The following is a 21799-nucleotide window of genomic DNA, read 5'->3' as shown; positions in this document are numbered from 1 at the left end:
TCAGACAGCCCGTGCTTGTATTCAGCAGGCAAGAAGACTGGAAAGATGAATTGTTTAACAGTCTAAAACAGTGTATAGGACGAAACAATGACATTAAAAGAATGTCAAATGAAAAATTAAACGAAAAACTTAAGAATATTAAAAATAAGCTTTCAATACTGTATAAGGAGAAATAAAAAGCATTGGATGTACACCAAATATGTTCCTATATCCATACACACTAATTACTCATGCAATGCAGAGCCATAGACATTGTCCATAGCACATAACTAAGTAGTAAATGAAATTAATTTTCATCTATACATCCATGTTCCAATTGCTTTATCCATTACAGGGTCACGGGGAGTCAGAGCTTGTCCTAGCAAGCAATGGACTCAAGGCAGAATACATCCTGGATGGGACATCAGTACATCACAGGGCAGACACAGACACAGACAAGCACACACTCACACTGGGGCCAGTTGTTTCAGAAGCCAATTAACCTGCCAGTATGCCTTTGGACTGTGGGAAGAAACCAGAGCATCTGGAGGATGCAAACACAGGGATAACATGCAAACTCCACACAATGATAACCTCTGAGCCTCCATGCCTCCCCTTAAAAGAACATCTACAACAAAATCATAACAGTAAAAGATTAATGGATACTAACACAAATAAACCAAAATATTTGTTTTACATGATGGTTTAATTGATGGCAGAGAAAACAAGCTGTGGTTCAGAATTACTGAAGCACTAATGAGCCCATGAAATTCACAAACATTTTAGACCACTGTATAAACAAAAGATACAACAGATAGAAAAGCAGCAGAATAGACTGCTATTTTATTTTGAAAGGAAAACTGAAAGGAAACTTATACATGAAGGGTAACCGAATTAAAACTCAACAAAGCTTTATGTAGGAGCAAAAGTAAAAAGATGGTATTGCAAAGTTGCTCAGATCCAGTTTTCACACAATGGACAGGACGTGAAGGGCATGTCAAATCACATTGTATGCACCACAAGAAAGCACACCACTACCACAGGAGGGTTATTCCCCTGATGATGCCTGTATTCCTGGATTTGTGTTTTTGTGCTGTTACAGAAGTGCTGTGCTTGTCTGCAGTGCTGATGCCCTGAGTTCAGTTTCTTATTCTTGGGACATTAGCAGAAAATGATACCTCAAAAATAAGATGGTTTTATTTATATTACCTCATCAGAAGTATAATAAGTTTTCACTATTTTTATTTTCAAGGATAGTTACTACTTATAGACAGTTGTCCAGTTGTATATTGCTTGTATGTGGTCAATATTTATTTTTTCTAAAGCATGGCTTGCTACATAAAAATTTTGCTTCTAATGTTAATAGCCTAGCAAACAACCCTGCAAAAAACTAAACATCGAGTTACACTGAGTATAATAGTCCAACGTGCTGTCTAGTACTTTGAAAATACTAATTAGCTGTTGTTACCATATTCTATGCAGACATTATGGTTTTAAATTAAGGATATGCACAATGCACATCACCATTAACTACTAATAGGAACGTTGAACTAAATGAGACAAAAAGGCCCCTGTATACAGTAGGCTGGACCAGAGATCTAGAATACACCAGAGATAACCTACTGTACAGTATCTGACAAGGGATTGTGACTCCCCAAAGCTGAGCACAGAATTGGACAAACGCTGCATGGTAGTGGAGATTTTCATTCAAGCTGGCCTCCCCTTTACTAAATGCAGCCCCTAAGAGAACTAGCAATTGCATAGATTTACTTACAAGATCAAATATGTTTTCAGCTTTTAAATGGGTTAAGATACTGTAGCTTCAGTAAGTTAAATAACACATATTGAAATAAAACCAACATTATCATTTAAGGTCATGGTTGGGAATAATTATTGGCAGAGGTTCAGTAGACTAGAGGTTGGCTTGAAACCACCTGACCTGCTGATTAACACCAAACACCAAACACCAAAAGATACCTGTGACTTTGAGTGCTGTGAGTGTACAATCGTATCAATGAGCCCTATTTATTAACAGTGATTCTAAAATAAAAAAAACATTATTTCTTAAATAACTCTCTACGTAAAAGCAAAATACAAGAATGCAAGATATATAATGAAACACTGTATAAATAAAAACATATTTCTCAAAACCAGGGAAATGGATAAGAGCTTGCAGTGTTAAATTATTTTTTTTAATTTTCTTTGTTAATTGATTTAAGCTCTGGAAAGTGTAAAGTTCTGAAATAAAACTTGCTCAGTACATAACCATAACTAGAAGGATATGTTTGTACACTTACACCCCTCTGGGAGCTAAAAAACTTTAAATTGGTTCTACTAAAACTCCTCAATTTTTATACAGCTAATTCACAATAATTTAAAGTTAGCTGTTTGAACTCTTTGTGTTAAGACTTTAGTTTAGTAAATTAATGCTAGTTTATTTTTGGCAAATCATAACAATACTCCTAATATTCACATACAGTAGCTGCTAGTTCCAGCCACCAGTGTAGCATACTATCGATACATGTATATAAAAGATGTCAGTTCTCACATGAAAGTAATCAAAATGTACTTTTCTTTACAATTAAAAACCATACTGTACTTACTTCCTATCTCAAGTGTTAGCACACAGGTTTAAGCTTAGCATTAAATCCCTTCTGAAACCTTCATCCTGCTGAATGTAGCTATTTGTAATTTGCCTAACCTAAACAGTAAGGAATGATGTAGTTTAAAATTGAATTTCATTTAGCCAGTATGGAAGTTCTCACTCCCCTCCTGGGTGTGTGACAAGAGCTAAATTCTTTGAAACTAATAATGTGATAATTGTAGACATCTATTAATTAATTCAAAAATTAATATTCTTGGTCCCTTATCTGGAAAAAGGCAAACACAAGCTGTTAACAATACTTTAATTTCTGTGTATCATCAAAGAAGATTCAGCAGCAGTAAACAGAAAGCATACAAATAAATAATTCTTCTTTTCAATCTCTATTGCTACTTCTACATCGGAACAAATTTTACTCCGTTCCCTTTCAGAAGTACTTCATTCAGATGCAAAAAGATACGTGAATAGCTTAATCAGATGTGGAGTACTGCCCTCAGATAGCTTACATGTATTAACTTGAGTGTATTTATTAATCCCCTGCAGTGTGTAATGCAGAACACTGGTAGAACTAGTCTCCGACAGGTTGGGGTACTACTGTACTTGGCCCAATCCCAGCCAGTTGATTGTCCTCCAGAAAAGAGAGAATATCTCTTTTATCCAGGTGGAGGCCAGTCCTGTTGGCCTCCATCCCCAGTTGATGGGGGCCGTTAGACAACTCGGGTGAGAATCCTGAGCTTTTCTTCTCTTTTGAGGATGGTTCCTCAGACACAAAGCTCTCCCCTGTTCAAACATAGGATGAAAAACCTGAATAAAATTGTAGATACACAAGGATGTGTAGCACAAAAGGAAATTCTCAACCTTCATTTCCTAAAGCATTTTTTAAATGTACTAATGTACTAGTATTGATAGCACAGCATTTCAGTGAGGTTTAAAATCAACATTTTACCAATAGAAAGGAATGCAAACATACTGCAGTGTGTTTAAAATGGCTTTCCTATAGGAATTCTAAAAAGGTTTATGAAACAGAGAAAAATGAATAGCCAATCAAGATATCAAGGAGGAAAAACACGGATCGTTAAATTATAAATATCAGTTCATGTAACCATTAAATATAAGATGAGAAGCAAGTTATTTATATAAAAAAGGCTTGGTGCACATGTTGATACATTTGCATCTTCTTGACAATGTGGGGAAGAAATTACAAAGGAAAAAAATGTCTGGACATACTGTATACAGTAGTATAATTAAAAGTGTAGACTTTAAATCATGGGATGTTATGTTAAAATTGTGCAATACACAGTTCAAACAGTTGTGCTATCATTCGATTTTACTAGAAAAGAACTCAGTCTTTTGTGTAAAAGGCATGTATGTGTTCTTATACAAAAAAATGATCAGAATTATACTATTATGGCAGCAGACTGAGCCATCTTCTAATTTTAAGTCTCTGCAGAAAGCTTTGTAAACATTCTATTTTAAGACCTTGAGAGGTGACATGGTCTTCATTGTGATTCTAATCATTTTTGAATTCTGCTCCTTTTGTTCAAAAGCATGCAGCTCTAATAATCCACTAGATAGTGGTAAATGTAAAAGTTTCTTAAACTGCCTTCAGCAGTGGTAAATCAAATACTGGGGGTAAGAAGTTCTTTCTGACTGTGTCCCCAGTCAAAGCAAATCCCTGGGTCCAATAGCATCCCCACAAATATTTTTTACCTTTTAGCACACAAACTATAGAAAAGGGTATCTATACAAACATGCATACCACTAAGTCATTATTAACAATGAAACAGAATGTGCTAGCTATTTCCCTCTATCCCTAATAAATATGAATACTAAAATATATACCAGTGCCAATTTGAAACTTACATGACTAAATTAATCTTCATAATCAAATGGGAATTATTAGAATCCAGTTGGTGACAGTCTGATACATTTTTTCCTATTGATTCCAGCCTCATATTTCACTTTATACTGATGATATCTTATTGTTTTTGAAAATGTTGTCCATTCACTCACATTTTTCTTCTACAATTTAACTTTAGTATATAAAACTAACTGATCCCTGCTGCCTATGAATACATAACTGACAAATTTTGAATTTTGGCTGTAAACAACTGATGATTAAGCACTTTCAATTGTATTAAAATGTTTTAAGAAATCTACCCACCATTACACAGAATTGTGTCAATTTAAAATATCATACATAAACAATAATGTAGGTGTAAATGGATGGATTCCACCACCAAATACACTCAATAAAAATGACTGTTTTGCTTGACACTTCCATTCCCTATGTATAGATCACATTGTACTCAGTAACCTATAAATGTGTGTTCAGACACAATCTGGTTTGATGGTAATGGTCCTATTTCATGACACATTAAATACAATTTAGGCTCTCACTCTAGAACATGTCACATAAAACAACTATCTTTCTACATTCCATGATCTCCACTCACCCTATAATTTACCTTTTGTTATCTAATTTGTCTTTTTTGACTTACAGTATGTTTTCATTCAATTGTGATATTCCTTAGGCTCTTCCATTTCTTGCCTTACTTAAAATACTGAACGTAAGAGGCCAGTGCTGTCTGAAATAGGGGCACACCTCTTGTAGATGAAGCTGTTCTTGTGATACTGTTTGTAATAAAACACTGACCATAACTTGATCACTTTGACTAGTTAGTAGTGAACAATTCTGATGGGATTCATTGACTCCCCAAAGATTACTGCCCACCATGATCACCTGTGGGTAGATGATCTCCTTAGCCATGAAGTACTAATCTGGGGAAACTCTTCCTTGTGCTCTGGTCTTTCTTTAATTGAATGATGACTCGTCATTTGATATTTTTCTCTAATGCAGAGGCAGAGGTAGATCCAGTGACACTGGTGGGTTTTTTCTTGTCTTAATTTGCACACATGGGCTGTCCATTCTGTGGGTTTATGGGATTAGTTGGGGAGTAGAGGTGGACACCATAAAATTCCTAATGCAAGAAATTGTATATGGCTAATAAAGTGATCTTATAAAAGTAAAAGTGTTGTTGAGCTCACCCATAAAAACCTCCATCCAATGGGGATTGTTTTGGTTCCCTTTGGATTGGGGAGGGAAGGGCTTACCATTTGGATATGGGAAGGATCATATTATTCTTCATATTATTTCTTTCCAAATGACCACAGCAAATGAAGAATAGCTACCTGTTTCAGATGAGCAAGAAGGACAAATAGGTCTTCGTTTACAGCCAATGACATGTGTGATGTTGCCTTCCCCATCTGAACCATGCTCTAGCATAACATAGAACTGCAAAGGAAAAATGTAATTATACATTTTTATTAAGAAGAAATGTTTCAGAAAGCATACCAGATAAGAGTTGCAGGTCATTAGTATATGCATTCAACCAAAAAATCCATAATCAATTCAAGAATTTTACAAGTTCGTTAGTAAACAGTTTTTTACAAAAAACGTTTAAGCGTTTTTATTATTAAAGCTACTGTCTACCATGTACCCTGGGGACAAGTTTTGTGCCTGGTCTTTTTACCAGTAGTGATCTGCTTTATCTTACCATTTACAACATTTAAAGGGATTCACTTTGGGAAAGGTTAACAAGTCAAATGTATTTAATATGATGATGAGGGCATCACAGTTGTACAGTAGTTATTATTCTTTTGTGGGGTTCTGCATTCACATAGGTTTCCTCTGGGTGCTCCAGTTTCCCCCAACAGTCCAAAGATATTGTATACTTGAAGGTTAATTGGCTCTGGTGTGAGTAGGTGTGTGATGGACTGCCAGCCTGTCCAGGGTGTATCCTGCCTTGAGACCTGTATTCTTTAATACGGTTAGAAAATGAATGGACAATAATAGTAATTCCTTGCATTTTTGTTGTGCCTTTCATTACAAAGGTTCTCAAAGTGTATTACCTACAGGAGGGAACAAACGTAATCCATCACTGAAATACCTCCCTCCTGCTGGATGCACAGCAGCCATTAAGTGTCAGTATCCTGTATCATTCCCCTGGCAAACAAACCTCCATAATTGACTAATTTGCAAGATTCCAGCCCCTGAGTGTGATTAATAAACCATAAAACTGATCTTGAACTATAGCTGAAAAAAACATCCAGCACCAAGATTAAGGATACAGTTGGTATGTACTGTACATTGGACTATTAGTGTAAAGTTAATGCCTTGCTCTTCTTTCAGATCCCTATAAAATGTTCCATGGTATAACCTATGAGTTTAAATACTGACCAGACAGAATCTGACTTGATTCTTTATGTTTTAGGAAAAATGGGGAAATGTTTACTTTATAGTGTACTACTTGTTTTACTAGAGCAATATACTGTACAATTAAAAAAATCCCTTTGTAATGTCGTAAAGCCATTTGTAGTGGCATGACAGCAGCAATGTATTAATTATTCTGTTAAAGTTATTCTGTTGATATTTGTTTTATTGGAGATTGGATTTAAATAATAGGAGACTATATCTATCACATATAGCAGACAGTGCATCCTTCAGGTTCCAGTTGTCCTGTTCTTCCACAGTGCAGGAGGGAAGGATAATGTATTTGGTTATTTAATGTTTTTCTTCTTATATGGTTTCTTATTTTTAAAATACAATGTATATTGTAATTTTACTCCAGATTACCCTATCCAGGATATTTACAGTATGGTGTGAATTTATAATCACTTCCTTTGCTCTTTGGAATAATTTCTGGAATATAGTTACAAAACAACACAGTTCTCCATATTGCTTTTGCACATTTGCAATATTAATCATAAAGTTAGTTTGTGTTTTGTAGCAGAATATTGAGTGACTAAAAAATATATTAATTATATCTGATCCATAATGAAATTCCTTTATGCACATGATAAAAAACCTTGATCTGGAATAGAAATATGTGTTAGATTTTTTTCACACATCATTACAGAACAACCACAATAAATCGATCTGAACCTGTCATTGCAATTTTATCAATGTTAATATTTAGGGAAGCAAAATAGTTTTAATGGACACAGTGGACACCTGCTGAAGGCCTACCATCTGTTCAGTCATAATGACTCTTGACATTTTGGCCTGGAAATTTTATGAACATCTACTTTTTCAGCTCAGTTTCTTTGGTTCCTTGTATGCTTGTTTTTTTTGTTGTTGTTGTTGAGGACGTTACTTCAGCATAATGGTTATCAAGGCTGCCTCACAATTCTTGGGCCCTGGGTTTGATTGTGGACTTGAGATGCTTCTGTGTGGAGTTTGCATGCTCAGCCTTCCATGTGTGGGTGAGTTTTCTCCAAATACTTTGGTTACCTCAAACTTTCCAAATTCATGTTGTTTGTGTTAATTGCTGTCTCTAAATTGTGCTTATGGGTGTGTGTCTTGTGATGGACAGGTGTCCCATTCAGGGTGTAGTCCAACCTTATGCCCTATGCATCTGGGAGTGACATTGGGTTGCTCTGACCTTTTATTTTGATCTTTATCCAGATATAAGCAGCTTTGTGATAATGGATGGAATATGTCATTAACAATGACCTGCGATGAACGTAGGTCACAAAGCAATACTTAGAACAAATTCCCAGATGAAGGTCTGATTAAATATTAAATGACTGAAAATGTGTTGCTTATTTTTTTTTTCCTATCCAGCTTGTATGGTTTTTCAGAGCTCAGAAGTCATATCCTCAATGAAGTCTTGAATGTTTAGAAATATTTGATTAAGACCGGACCCAGCCACAATTACTAACCAGCAACAGTGGAGTGGAGCAAGATAAGGCAGAATTAACAGTGAATTAAATAGGTTAATTAAATATGGTCACAATGGAATGAAACTCTTTGTGATTGTGATATATTTAGGGAATTGTTCATGGAACACTTTTATGGTAATGTTGCTGCAATTCAGAGTTTTGCATTAACATGTATGAATGCACTCCAGAATAAAGAAAGGGGGAAGTACCTGTTTTGCAACAAAAGATATCGCCCAATCCAAACATTTATCTGGTACCATACATAACATTTAAGAAGGGCCACTACCTGTACTACTTCAGCAATAGCATTTACAGCAGGCATCCTACACCGATCACAGGCAACAAACAAGAAGGGGAGGACAGCCGCTTTTTTAAAGAGCAACAAGATCTGAACCTAATCTCTACTTTTGGGAGAGTAAAAAAACTCTCCAAAGACAAAAAACCAAGCAAGGAATAACCCTAGGACCTCTGATCAGCAGCAGAACTAAACATTGTGGTATCGTGCCACTCTATAAACGTGAGAATTTTCCCATAATCCTAGTATAATAAACAGATAAACAATAAAACCAGAAGCTGTTTAACAAAGTTGATTTTCTACCTTGCCCTTTGCTCTCGTTTGTTTATCCTTTGGAAATGCTGATGGAAGACAATTGTTATTAGTAACTTTGACTCATTTAATATGCACTAATAGTCCATCCAGGTAGTACAGTAATTCTCAAGCCCATGTCATTGTGTATTTACCTGTTGTGTGCTGTTAGTCATAGTTTCAGTGACACTGTCGACACTGCTGCATGTGTCACTCAGTTCATCAGCATCATGACTCTTTGGGGAGTGTCTTTTTGCCCTGTAGATTAAAAAAACACAGAACAAAAGGCAAAAGAAACAATCAAAAATAGTATATTGTTTTTATATTATCAGCCTTTCAAGACTATGCCATTAAATCCTAGATTAACAAAAAAGTACCCAAAGAGTAGCTTGACACAGCTTCAGGTGTGGAAAAGTCAAATCAGAAGCCAACCATCATATTATGAATATAACCATATTTTTCTATATTTACTGATGGATAAAAGAAACCCAACACCTCCTCCTCCACACTCCTTGCTAGCAATCCATTTGCCTTGCTCTAAGGCCAGCAGCATGGAGCCTCACTGTACTGTCACTGATGTGAGCATTGTATCTGTTTCAGCAGCGATACGGGTGGTAGATTTGAAACGATTTCTCAGATGGACCAGTCTGATGTGTCGGTCCTGCTCTGGTGTGGTCACTCAAGGGCAACTGGATTTTGGACGTTCATGTGTCCTGCCGGTCTGCTGAAACCTTCTCTGCAATAAGACACAGTGGAGCGGCTTACTCCATAATGTCTGGGAATGCTGGCACATGACATGCCTGCCTGCAGCATGCCAATGGCCCTCTCCCTTGCTTCTGGTGACATTCGAGGCATTATGGAATGCACAGAAAACTGACTAAGTGTGGCCTTTTTCTTGCAGTGACCTAAGCTGTGAATTTTAAAAGGTGACCTGATCAGGCATTGTTCCACATGGACCTTGTTGGAAAAAAGTGCACCTAACGAGCTTTCGTGTGATTGGCAAGTTACAATGCCTCAGTCCACAAGCTATATTGCTGTTCAGAGGGCTTAAAACAAATTTACAACTTTTTTGTGAAAGAACATAAATTATAACTAAAGTATTCTCATTCCAGAAAATGTTGCGTTTCTTTTTCCATCAGTATATCAATTGTATATTTTGTATATATATATATTTTCCATCACACTTATCACCATCATAAGAAGAAGTCATTTAGTAGTAACCTACAGAGACAAGGATGTGGACTATACATCAACAAGAATATGCCAAGCCACTTACACAAAGTCAATGGACAGAGACCATGGCAGTTACAGTAAGATACAGTACCTCACAGTGAGAAAATTCCATAGTTTGGATATAAACCAGTAGCCTCCAGGTAAAAAGGCCAAGATCTTGGTAGCAGCCTTTCTTAATGTTTTCAGTGATATGAGTTCCCCACGCCCTGATTTTTCATTTCATGGATCACATACAGTAACAATAGTAACAATAAAAGCATAACAGATGACAACATGTCTGGATTTTACCCTTGATTCCAAAAGGAGTATGTCATTTGGAACTGACAAAAAACCTTCTTCCTGATTCTCCAAATTTGTTACAGATAATATTTATAGTAAAGGAAAGATTGACTTCATGCAACTGAGAGGTAAAAGGGAGTTTAAATTCTGTACACTTTTACTCAGAAGTAAGTGGCTTTATGATAATTTGTAGATATTTGATTTTGGTGACCCTGCAATGCATTCTATTTGAAGTGAGAAGGAAACACAGATTTAGATGGAAACCAGGAAGCAATTTTCAGGGCAAAAAAATGAAACACTATAAAAACAACACTACCAGTCAAGTGAGAAAGGCAATTTGAGGCAGAAATATTGGCAACCACACAGCTTTCAAATAAGGTTATAGATCAGTGGGTCCATTTTTGGACGCAGAAATGACCTATTTTTATCCATAATTGCTGTAGAACAAGCCAAACCAAGCATGTAATTGAAAGCGTGCACTTCCACAAGGAAGCAGGAGGCTGAATTGATCAGGGCTGCTTTGTAAGTCAAAAGAGCAAATTCAATGCAGTGTGACAGAATCAGAGAAACATTTGTAAAAGGAATCATGTACTTAAGGACCAAAAGTGAATAGAGTTTGAAGACAGTCGCACCACTAATCTGCAATTTTTTTCTATTGTTTTGGTGAACTGACAGTAAAGCTGTTCCACACCTGATCTTAGTTTTCTCACTTAACCACCGACATTACATGGACCACGCAACCTACCCTTTGATAGACACCTACAAATGTTCAGCTGAGAGTTTAATACCTATGATCTCATTCATGGTGGAGGTGCAGCTACTTTAATCTATTGTCGCTGCACTGTTTTCCCCATTGAAGATTAAGGGGCTGAATTTTACACGAACACAAATTTTACACAAAAAAATCTTTTTATTTCTTTGAGTGAGAATAATGAACCCTACCCAATAATGATGTCCAGGTTTTTAACAATGTTTTTTTTTTAAGATGCAAGGAAATACATGCATACTTTTTGTATCTAATACAAAACATTAAAAGCTCCAGTGTAAATCTGAATAGTGAACTACATTGTATATACACTACAAGTTAAGTTTCTAAACAATAATGTAATGATAATAATGTAAGAGAGGAGGACGAATTATTTTAAGAATATTTTGACAGATTTCATTATTGGTCTAGTTTTCTTGCACATACTTTAAAACACAAAAAATAAAATATTTTTCTGACTGAAAACATCAGCTTTAATGCTGATTCTCAAGATTTAGCTTTATTATGTATGGTATGGTAAGGGAAACTAAATCCACAGCTATGGAATTTACAGAATAGTTATTAATAGAAAAAGATATATACAGTAGATAAAATGAAATGAGATATCTGAAGAAGCAGCTACTGTACATTTGTATGAGGAATTACTCTCTTAAAAATATTGGCTCCTTGGTACAGTTGAATAAATTCAGAAATTCTGTAATAATGATCAAATGTGGAAAAATGAGAGGGTTTGAGGTCATGTAAAGGCATGAGGTACAGTAATAGAGGTCACAATATGTATTGTGATGCAAAAGTAATCTTGTGTAATACAAGTGACACACATATCTCAGTGTCAAAGAGTTTCTATTACTCTGGAAGGAGATCTACAGGCTCTTTAATGCATCACATTCACTTGCATATATTCAAGAATATACCCCTCATAACCTAATATTTAACAATGGAGTCAATATTTATCAATGATAATTGAGGTAGGAGACTTCTTGAAGAAAAAAGAAATTCCCCACAGCATTTTATTATTATGATTAAAGGTGATTCTAGCATTTAAATAAACAAGTTTATTTATTATATACTAAAAAAACTAAATCATATTTTTAAAAGTTTGTCCTTTACAGATTTATGTTAATTTTACAGTCATTTATTAACCCAACATATTCAGAATACACACTACTTTTTCTACTCTTATTTTTCTTCAATATTATTGCCATGAAGAAGGCTCTTACACCTGAAGAAGGCTCCACAGCCAAAACATTGTGTTTTCTCTCTTCTCTTTTCAGTATGGAATAAACCTATTACTTGTTCCTTTGCAGCCTACGCATGCTGACACAGCTACCCACCTGAACTATGGCAATATTATGCCCTATCAAAGGTCTAATGTTTAAGGGCTGCAGGCTAGTAACTATGTTGGACTAGCTCCCTCTCTACAGTATATATATCTTGCATCCCTATATCTTGATCACTTTTTTTGCACTGGAATTTATTATGCACTGAATCACCAAAACTAACACACATCAACTAATACCTCAGATGAATACATTAAAATAAAATCTGTACACATTAAAACTGCTTTTAACTGTTAATGGGAATCTAACTTTCTTTCACTTGTATGTTGCATTATCAGTTCTGTGCCCATTTTATTAACAGAAACTGCACAAGTATAACTCTCCATCAACCAATTGTCTAACATCTATAATGATTACATGACATATTTTTTAATGTTTAATGCATAGAAAAACAAGAAATGCAAAGAAATCCTTCAAATAATGGCTCATTATTAATTTGTTGGTCTGATGCATTTATCCAAAACAACTTACACTTGTATACCCTTGAAACAATCTGAGTGAAACATATTGCTTTATAGTTCAACAGCATTGCGACTGCTATAACCATCTACATCCAGAGCCCTAACCAAAGCTCTGCATAAAACCTTTAATTACTCCCTCCCCAAAGCCAAATAAATTAATAATTTTGTTTACCTGCTCTCTCACTGAACGGACAGAAGGAATTGTGAACAGTTGTGCCCATCATTTAACAACAATATTCAGCAAGTGTCATATTTTTAGACACAAGTTTCTACAATCAGTTTCTTTAGTTTAAGGGATTTCTTAATCCTGTCCTGTCTCAAAATATCCTGTTTAACACGGAGTAATACAGCTACCCTAACTTAATGTAATTCAGAAATTACTGTTTCTATGTGTATTTTAAACCCAGATTTATATTTTTTCGTTTAGTGTATTATTAATTGTATAGTAATATCTAGATCATGTAATTTTATTCAGCATTATAATGCATCCATGTTAATAAGTTGTTGCACTCTATTGACAATACAGGTTTTAAAGGGCTGGACAAACACAATTGATCTGATATTGCAATACAGATATCCTGATAATACTGTATGTGTCTGTTATATTCCTGTTTGAGGAAAATCCAAATTGTATTTCAAAGACCCCATATTACTGGGTATATGAGGAAAGTGGTTTACCATAATGATTCATTTTAGGCCTGTTGTTCTTCCTGATCTATAACAAGGATTTACAGTAAGGATACATGATATAATTAGCAAACTAATTAATTCTGCAGGCGATACAAGGGGTGAGGAGTGGCAAGTGTGTAGAGAACAAAGTGTGGAAATTAAATCAAGAAAAACTACGTTCAAATTTTGCAATACGCTAGCAAGATCTCATAAATGTTTTCATTTTTGATCGCCACACCATCAAAAACTATCATACCCATACAAAGATGAGCTCCAAGATGAACAAGAATGTCTCCTGGTCTCAAATGAGTGTCTTTTACAGACCTGCTAAAGGAATTCAATCTTTTTTAGTCTAGAATAAAGGAGTTGGAGAGGTGATTTGATGCTAATATATAGAATTCTAAAATGTACATAAAGGTTCACCCTCACGCAGTGCTGGACCCCCGAGTTGTATGTATGTTTGTGTGTTTTCCCCGTGTTTACATGGGTTTTTTCATGTGCAGAGTTTCCTTCCACAGTCCAAACACATACTGGTAGGTTATTTAGCTAGTGTGCTAGTGTGAATGCTTGCGTGTTTGTGTTGGTGTGTTCCCTGTGAAGGACTTGCTTGGTGGGAGAGGCTATAGCTTCATTGCAATACTGCATTAGATAAAACAGTTCAAAAATGGATGGCTAAAATGGAAAGTGGGGTTACAATTAGAACCTTAAAACTTAGTATTGATAATAGTAGTCTTAAAAAACAAAGTTGTGTAACTGAGCTTGGTTTTTGGGGACCAAACACCAGGCTCTTTCAAGAAGTAGATGAATGAAGTTTATGATTTACTGATCTGCTCAACTACCAAGTGAACAAAAGGGGCAAAATAGCCTCCTCTCTTCTGTAAGCCTATTTATACAGGATTTCCTCATAATTAAAACTATATTTACTTAGCTAATGAATTAAAAAAGATTAAGTAGATATGCAGCTATCACATTTCCTTCAAGGTGTGGGTAATCTCAATATATTTTATCTTTTGGAGACCTGAGTATGTGAACCGTACTGAACCTCACCCATAGCAGTACGTTATACAGGCTGCCGCGGAGAGCAGAGAGATAAGTATCACCATGCAGACGGCGATAGTAAGGCTCCGTCTCTTCTCCTCCTCCTTCTGCTGCAATTCCCACCACTCCAGGTCACTGAACTGGCAGCGTTCGCCCATGTAGCCCTTTACACAGCTGAAAATAGATTTGTCAAGTGAGCTTGCGATACATCTACAATCTTTACAGTGTAGCACTACTGCCATCTAGTGTCCAATTCTTAGAATGCTAAACACTAGAAATTGAGTGGCATAACCACAGCAATCAAGCAAGATGTATTGTTCACTCTTAGATCATCATCTCCTGAAGATTTGCAGATATTTAATTTACAGCAGTTTAAAAATTAGCACTTTGGAAGATCCGGAAAGATGCTATATTGGTACATTTCTTGCTTAACAGATTCAGAAATCAAAAACTAAAAATTGCCCAGCCTCCTACAAACAGAAGGTTTAATTTAAACACTTCATTGATTGTGCATTGGCTGGGTGCCTAGAGGAGAAGACAAAACAAAACAGATTAAAGTCCAGACTTATCAATAAGAATGGATCTGAGATACTTGCTTGCAGGCATAGGATCCAATCTCGGGAATGTAAAAGCAGACTCCTCCATAGAGACAGTAGGTCTCATGTGAAGAGGGGCAGCTCTCAATGAGATTATTGTTTGGCCACTGTGTGGTTGTTTCATGAGGGCTGATGGTCTTTACCAATGAGGTAGCGGTAATCGATTCTGCAATATGCACAGGCAGGGATAGTGTGACAGGAAACAATTGGTTCTGACATTTACACAGAATATCAAAACAATCCACAAATACAGTACAATTGAGTCATCTCCCGGGAACTGTAAAGCTCTCTCTTATTTCTGTCAATACAGGAGTTTAAATTAAGAAGTGCTGTCATGATGGAAATACAATTCAACAATCAATTCAACCTTCTTGAATGTTTTATTAGCTTGTCATGGTGAAATCACTTTACAAGGACTTCTTGTGTTAAAGTTATACTTTGGTAATGATAATCTGCAGTACGTGACATTTAAAAGTTCAATAGTACCCTGTACATATAAAGCCTGTCCCAGTGTATTCAGTTTTACATAAGCACAAGTATTTCCCCTCTGTGTTAACACACTCAGCATGCTTGTCACAGTTGTGGGTTTCCAATTTACATTCATCAATATCTGGAAAAAAGGCATTATATGCTTCTAACATCCAAAATAAATATCTTTTGATTAAACCAGGAAACCAATATGTCAATTTTCTGGTGCGTGAACCTGTCTACTTCAAACAATGACATTACACTGTAAATAAGCATCTAAGAAATCGTTAATCAACAGAATTGTTTATCTTATTACATACATTATAGGCTATTGTATCTGTTACAATAATTGTTATGATTAAAAATTATTGTCTTGAAAGATAGGGGTAGTTCAGGCTTTCTTTTGATTTAAAGAACATGCACAGCAGTAGACCCATATATTGTAAAAGAACAGAAATTAAACTTTAGTTTCTGTGTAGTGTTAGTAACCACTAACAAAAACTTATCTTGACATCAGATTAAAGATTACCTTGAAACTCCTGATAAAACTTCAGCATTTGTGCATGTAAAAAGTCACCAAAACATCAGTTATGCAGTTCAGAAGTTTTTTCCACATTTTTCTGTCTTAAACCTATCTTAAAATTATCTGTTCTTGAGTGCTCTACCAGATTTTGATAACATTTTTATTGTTTTTAACAAATGCTAGGCTAATAAAACTTTAAAAAGCTTATACAGCAACCTCTGTGCTGTAGTTATTACTCAATATTTTGAATCTGTACAAAATGATAGTGAAGACGTCTTTTTACCAGAGCAGTGTAGGCCATCTCCAATATACCCAGCATGGCATTCGCAGAGATAGCTCCCTTCTGTGTTGATGCAGTCTGACACTTGTCTGTCGCACGGGGCAATGCCAATAGTGCACTCATCAATATCTGAAAATAAAGTGCACAGCTGTTAAATCCCTCATTTAAACAATATTTAAACAGCAATGCAGGTGATGAGTTCTTAAGCAGAATACTGCTTTGAGCAGTTATGAAGAAAGAAACAAAGGACAACCGTTTTTCCACCTACTGTACCTAGAGCATCTTGTATGTGCTCAGAAACAGCCTAGCCACAATATGCTGCAGGTACTGTAAATATACTGTAAATATAAATATACATACTGTAAATAGCTTTGTTCCTTACTTAGGCCATCATGTGATCACTGTCCCTGATACAGTACATGTAGGTTCAAAAGGGCTCTAGATTTCTGTACAGCACTTTTTATATGTACTGTACATGTGCTGCACTTCAGGTAGTCACACAATGACATGATTTTGAAGACTGTTACACTCATTACAGTACTAATCAGATGGGGCTACCACTCCAGAAACTGCACTCCGAAATGGCCATGTGCAGGTTTTCATCATTTCCAAAAGCCCTATTGCAATGGTTGATTGGTGACAGGGGCTGATAAGAGGCCAGAAGCAGAGCAGGCCACAGAAGGCCAAATCTGCTCACAGATGGAAGATATCAGGACTCAACAATCCTCATCAGAACAACCAATCCTCATCGCAAATGGGAAGAGGCGGAAGGTACTCCAAAAATACGCTGTCCCATTGCTTCTGCCTGAGACATCAGGCTTCTCAGTCATCTGAAAGACCCACTAAGCCTGACAGACATTTGTCTCTGAGGAACAGAGAGATTGGTCGATAAGGTATCAAATCATTGTGTTGAGATAGCACGTACAGTATGAGCCACGGTACTTGGAGAGGTGGCTCTGATTTATGATGACATTATGGCTTTCTTACATGTCACATTTTGGGTTTTTCAGAACAGTTTCTTTCTTACTCATCCAGATACACATTGGAGAATATAACCAGTATGGGCATTTGTTTCCTCATTTGTTTTCCTCATTCCTTTGAATGAGTGGAAAAATGTGAATTGCAACTAAAATCGTGTTTCATATGCTATGATCAACAGCTGTTGGATGCAGTATATACTGTATAACCAGGGTTGTACCTTATTTTGAGAACTGAAGCAATCAGACCTCTTCAGTTTTGCTCTTGAAGTAATAAAACCAATAAGAGGCCTTGTTTGCCAAGTTCAAGTTCAAGTTTATTTGTCATTCCAGCCATATACAAGTATACAGAGAAGCGAGATATCGTTCTCCAGAACTATGGTGCGAATACAGACAAGGCACTGACAATGTAGACATAGACATTTCTGACAGGGTACAGGGTACATAAGGTGCAATGTGCATAGTCCAATTACCATTAGACTTTAAGACAGGGTGATCTCTCTTGTTCTAAACTGGAATTACATTAACTTTTTAATTTTAAAAAAATACATCCTCACAATTGAGTACTGTTTCCAAATCCCACCCTGGAAATTCATTACATTCCCTGGAAAGAAACAATAATAAAGCCTTTCATTTGGTTTGAGTGATTGCAGGGATAGTGAACAGACAATTAATCAACTGCATTAATAAAACTATTTTCCTCCCAAAGGAACCCAAGGCACTTTAGATTTAAGAGAGGCACTCCTCTCTCTTTATCCACCACTGAAGTGCAGCAATCTTCTGAGGGACTCACGGTATCCATTATGCACCAGCTGACTTACTACACAGCAGTTCAGGTGGAGAATTAAGAAAGTGCTGCTCCAATAAAATTACAGTAGTAGTGATTAATTAGTAGTAATAATAAGTAGTAGAAAACCCCAAGAATATTGTATCTTTAAGATTAAGTTTAACAAAAATTCTTAGTTTGATCCAAACAAAAACATCTCTATACCACAGGATACCTTGGGATCAAAATTGTGAAATTCATACGCAAAGTAAAGAGCTTCACTTTGTCCACCAACACCACATACAGCTGAAACCTAGTTTTCCATTTTATTACTGACACTGACACCTTAAGCGTCTAAGATGTAGTGAGGTGGTAACCACTAATTAGTTCTTTAGGATTACAACACACTTTCAGTAAGCACCAATATCAGTTATTGCAAAGATGTGTAACTTCCATCCATCCAATCATTTTCTACCTGCTTTATCCAATACTGGGCCACAGGGAAGCCAGAACCTATCCCAGCAAGCAACAGACACAGGGCAGGATACACACTGGTTGGGACACCGGTCCACCAAAAGGTGCAAGTTGTGTAATGTAATTTACATATTTCAGTTTAAATGTATGTTAAAATTCTTAGCAGTCTCAAAGTCGTAAACTTTTTTTGTTTCAATTCCTACGGTTGAACACAGTCATGTTCTGGATAGTTCTACAACACAGCCTGGTGCATTTTCACATCTGTCCATCTCACATCTATTATTCCAAATATCTGTCGTCTCATTCCAGTACTTTCTGTATGACTGACAGACCTGTACTGTACTTTTTTAACTCGCCCATCAAACAATCATTTATGAATGTACAGCTAAATGTATCATCAAGAAAAAAGTCATCAAAATAAAAAAATATATAAATAGACCATAATCTCAAAATAAACATATTTTTATCTGACATTGACTGTAAACATTTAACTTTTCATAATTGTGGAAAAGTTTATTTTTTTCTCCACTAAAGATGGTTTTATGCTTTTCAATAGCATGTTAGAAAAACTAATTTCAAACTGAGGAAGAGCTTATTTCAAACTGGAAAAACAGGAGATATCTTGAAAGAAATACAAATACACCATAAATCTTGGTTTTAATAATCTCATATTGAAAACGAACCAATACCTCCCTGTTCTTGGAAGTATTCCGTCATAGGACATTCTCTGACCTTTTGCTATAAAAATATGCCCACAGTACAAATGTCTTCCTGAAAAGCCCATTGTTTACCTCTGCAATTTTCACCATCTCCTGTAAAGCCATCAACACACTGACAGGCTGCACTGCCTTCATGTGGAAGACATCTTGCATTGAAGTCACACCGCAGGGAAGAGCAGTCATCTTGGTCTGTAACCAAAAGAACATTTGCATCTAGAAGTATTTTCTATTCCTTATATAAAGGGGTATAAAATATAATAATAATGTATTATAGAATAATATATAGGATATATAATTCATTAATAACAAGGTACTGTACATGTACAGTATGTGAGTGGTGCAGTGATTAGCATTGGGGCCTCACGGTGCTGTAGCCCTGGGGTGCTATGCGTGTGGAGTTTGTATGTTCGCCTTATGTTTTTTCTGTGTGTCCTCTGGTTTCCTCCAACAGCCCAAAGACATGCTAAAATAAACAATTATCCAAACTGATGTGATACAGTATGTTTCAGGTCACCATCAAGGGAATTAAACTAAATATACCATGGACCAGATTCATATTAGTTTTTGTAAATCCACATTTTATTCAGTTGTTGTATGCATTAATACCTTCATTGTTTAAATAGATTTCAGCAAGATGTAATGAATAATTTCCTTTAACAAAGAAAATGTACTGATTAATCAATGTTTTATATTGATTGCAGAAAAGGTCCTTTTCTTTGGATCATGTGCAATGCTATTGTATTTTCCTTTGCAGAGAAATGTTTTTTTTTTTCAAAAAACAAATATGACAAGAGAATCAATTGAAATGGTCCCTTTCTGGAGCTTTCTGAAATATTAGCAAACATTTCCTACCTAGGAAACCTTTATTTGCACCAGTTAATAGGAAAATTAGGAAAGACCTGTCATTGTATTGAGAATGTGACCAAGTGTAAAATGTGAGTTAATGGTGTGTCGTATTAAACTTGGGTATTTTCCTTTTCCTTTTATCATGTGTCTGCACAACAACTAAACTCCAACCCAAACAAGGCCAAATAATGCCACACACACTTGCAGCAATCAGTACCTTCAGTTGCAGGGTCTATACCTACAGTGATCAGGCTGTATTTGCCTCTGTGAGTCAATGGATTTAAAAGCTCACTGGGTCTTACCTAACAATTATTCCTTCCAGCCTAAGGCAGAAACACATCAAAGTTTAAAAAAAAAGCTAAAACAAAGCACATTGGACAACAAAAAGCTAAAACAAAGATGATTCAATGACAGAAACAATTCCCCAGTAAAAAAATCTGTTCTACCACAGAACACATTGATTAGTTGTCATCTTAACCAGCATGTAGCACTGTGAGAAATAGTCAGTGGTTCTCAAACCCGGTCTTGGAGGGACACTATTCTTAATCACAGGGTAATTTATTAAGTTTTCTACTGAAAAAGTCAAATGGGATTTGTCATTTTTTTCACCCCTGTTGATTTTTTTTAAATTTCAGATTACCTTCATTCAGGTGTACTGCCTGAATTGTAATCAATTGTCTAACAAAAAAACACTAATTGTAGGAGTGGCTAATGCAGTGTCATACCCACCTCTATCAACCAGTAAGAGCTGTCTAGTCACAAGTAACGGCAAGTAAGTTGAGCACGTAAGGTTTTGTTGGAAACAGTAGACTTTAAGTTGATAAATAAGCAAAAAAATCAATGAAGTCATCCATTTGCACCAGAGGCTTGGAGCTCATTTGGAATGCAAGCCAGTGGACACAGTGTTCTTCCAAGGCCAGGGTTGGAAAGCACTACAGTAAATGTAAATTGTGTATTAGCAGTTCCCCGTATGACTGAAAACTACCTTTTTCGGCAACACAACTGACTTCTTCTGAACCAACAGTGAAACATAAACCAGAAGACAATGGAAAATTACATAGAAGTGCATTTAAGACAGAGAACAGGTGCCATTTTTTAAACCAGAGTTGTGGGAGATTTTTTTTTATTGAGAAGTTGTTGAAGCCAATACTGTGGATTCGTTCAAGAAACAGCAGGATGAGGTCCTTGGAGCAATTAGCTACTAACAAAAAGGGCTAGATGGACCAGATTGTCGCCTCACATTTGTAACTGTTCTTATGAGTATCCATTCCTTATGAATAAGGCTCTTGTACTTGAATGTGGGTCCACTCTGTAGAATCGAACACTTTTTCCTTCAGACCACTAGAAGTTCAAGCTTATGAGTTAAATTTTAACATATACTGTATAAGTATGAAACATTGAATATGATTAACATTTCCAGATTCCTGATATTTTTGTGTATTGTTCAAATTAACTTAAACTGTTTCTTAGTTG

General features: G+C 35.9%; 1 protein-coding gene across 4 annotated transcripts in view; it reads right to left on the bottom strand.

Annotated features, from left to right (window-relative positions):
• Positions 1–666: 666 nt before the first annotated feature.
• egf (epidermal growth factor) overlaps positions 667–21799 on the bottom strand; it is a 60514-nt gene continuing 39381 nt past the window's right edge. For 3 of the 4 annotated variants that reach the window (XM_088627234.1, XM_088627215.1, XM_088627231.1), the window contains 7 exons: positions 19553–19669; positions 16548–16673; positions 15274–15439; positions 14687–14851; positions 9047–9149; positions 5774–5876; positions 667–3361 (listed from right to left, as the gene is read on the bottom strand). In XM_088627234.1, the coding sequence (XP_088483360.1) occupies positions 3150–3361; positions 5774–5876; positions 9047–9149; positions 14687–14851; positions 15274–15439; positions 16548–16673; positions 19553–19669 (992 nt within the window). In that variant the 3' untranslated portion in view covers positions 667–3149. Of the gene's footprint in view, positions 3386–5773; positions 5877–9046; positions 9150–14686; positions 14852–15273; positions 15440–16547; positions 16674–19552; positions 19670–21799 lie in introns of all 4 variants that reach the window. The other variant, XM_088627223.1, reaches the window with a different exon arrangement.

This window comes from Lepisosteus platostomus, chromosome 1 (assembly GCF_059453375.1).
Source record: "Lepisosteus platostomus isolate fLepPlt1 chromosome 1, fLepPlt1.hap1, whole genome shotgun sequence".
Lineage (NCBI taxonomy): Eukaryota > Metazoa > Chordata > Actinopteri > Semionotiformes > Lepisosteidae > Lepisosteus > Lepisosteus platostomus.
The sequence above is the reverse complement of the archived record's forward strand: the minus strand, read 5'-3'. Positions and strand labels throughout refer to the sequence as shown.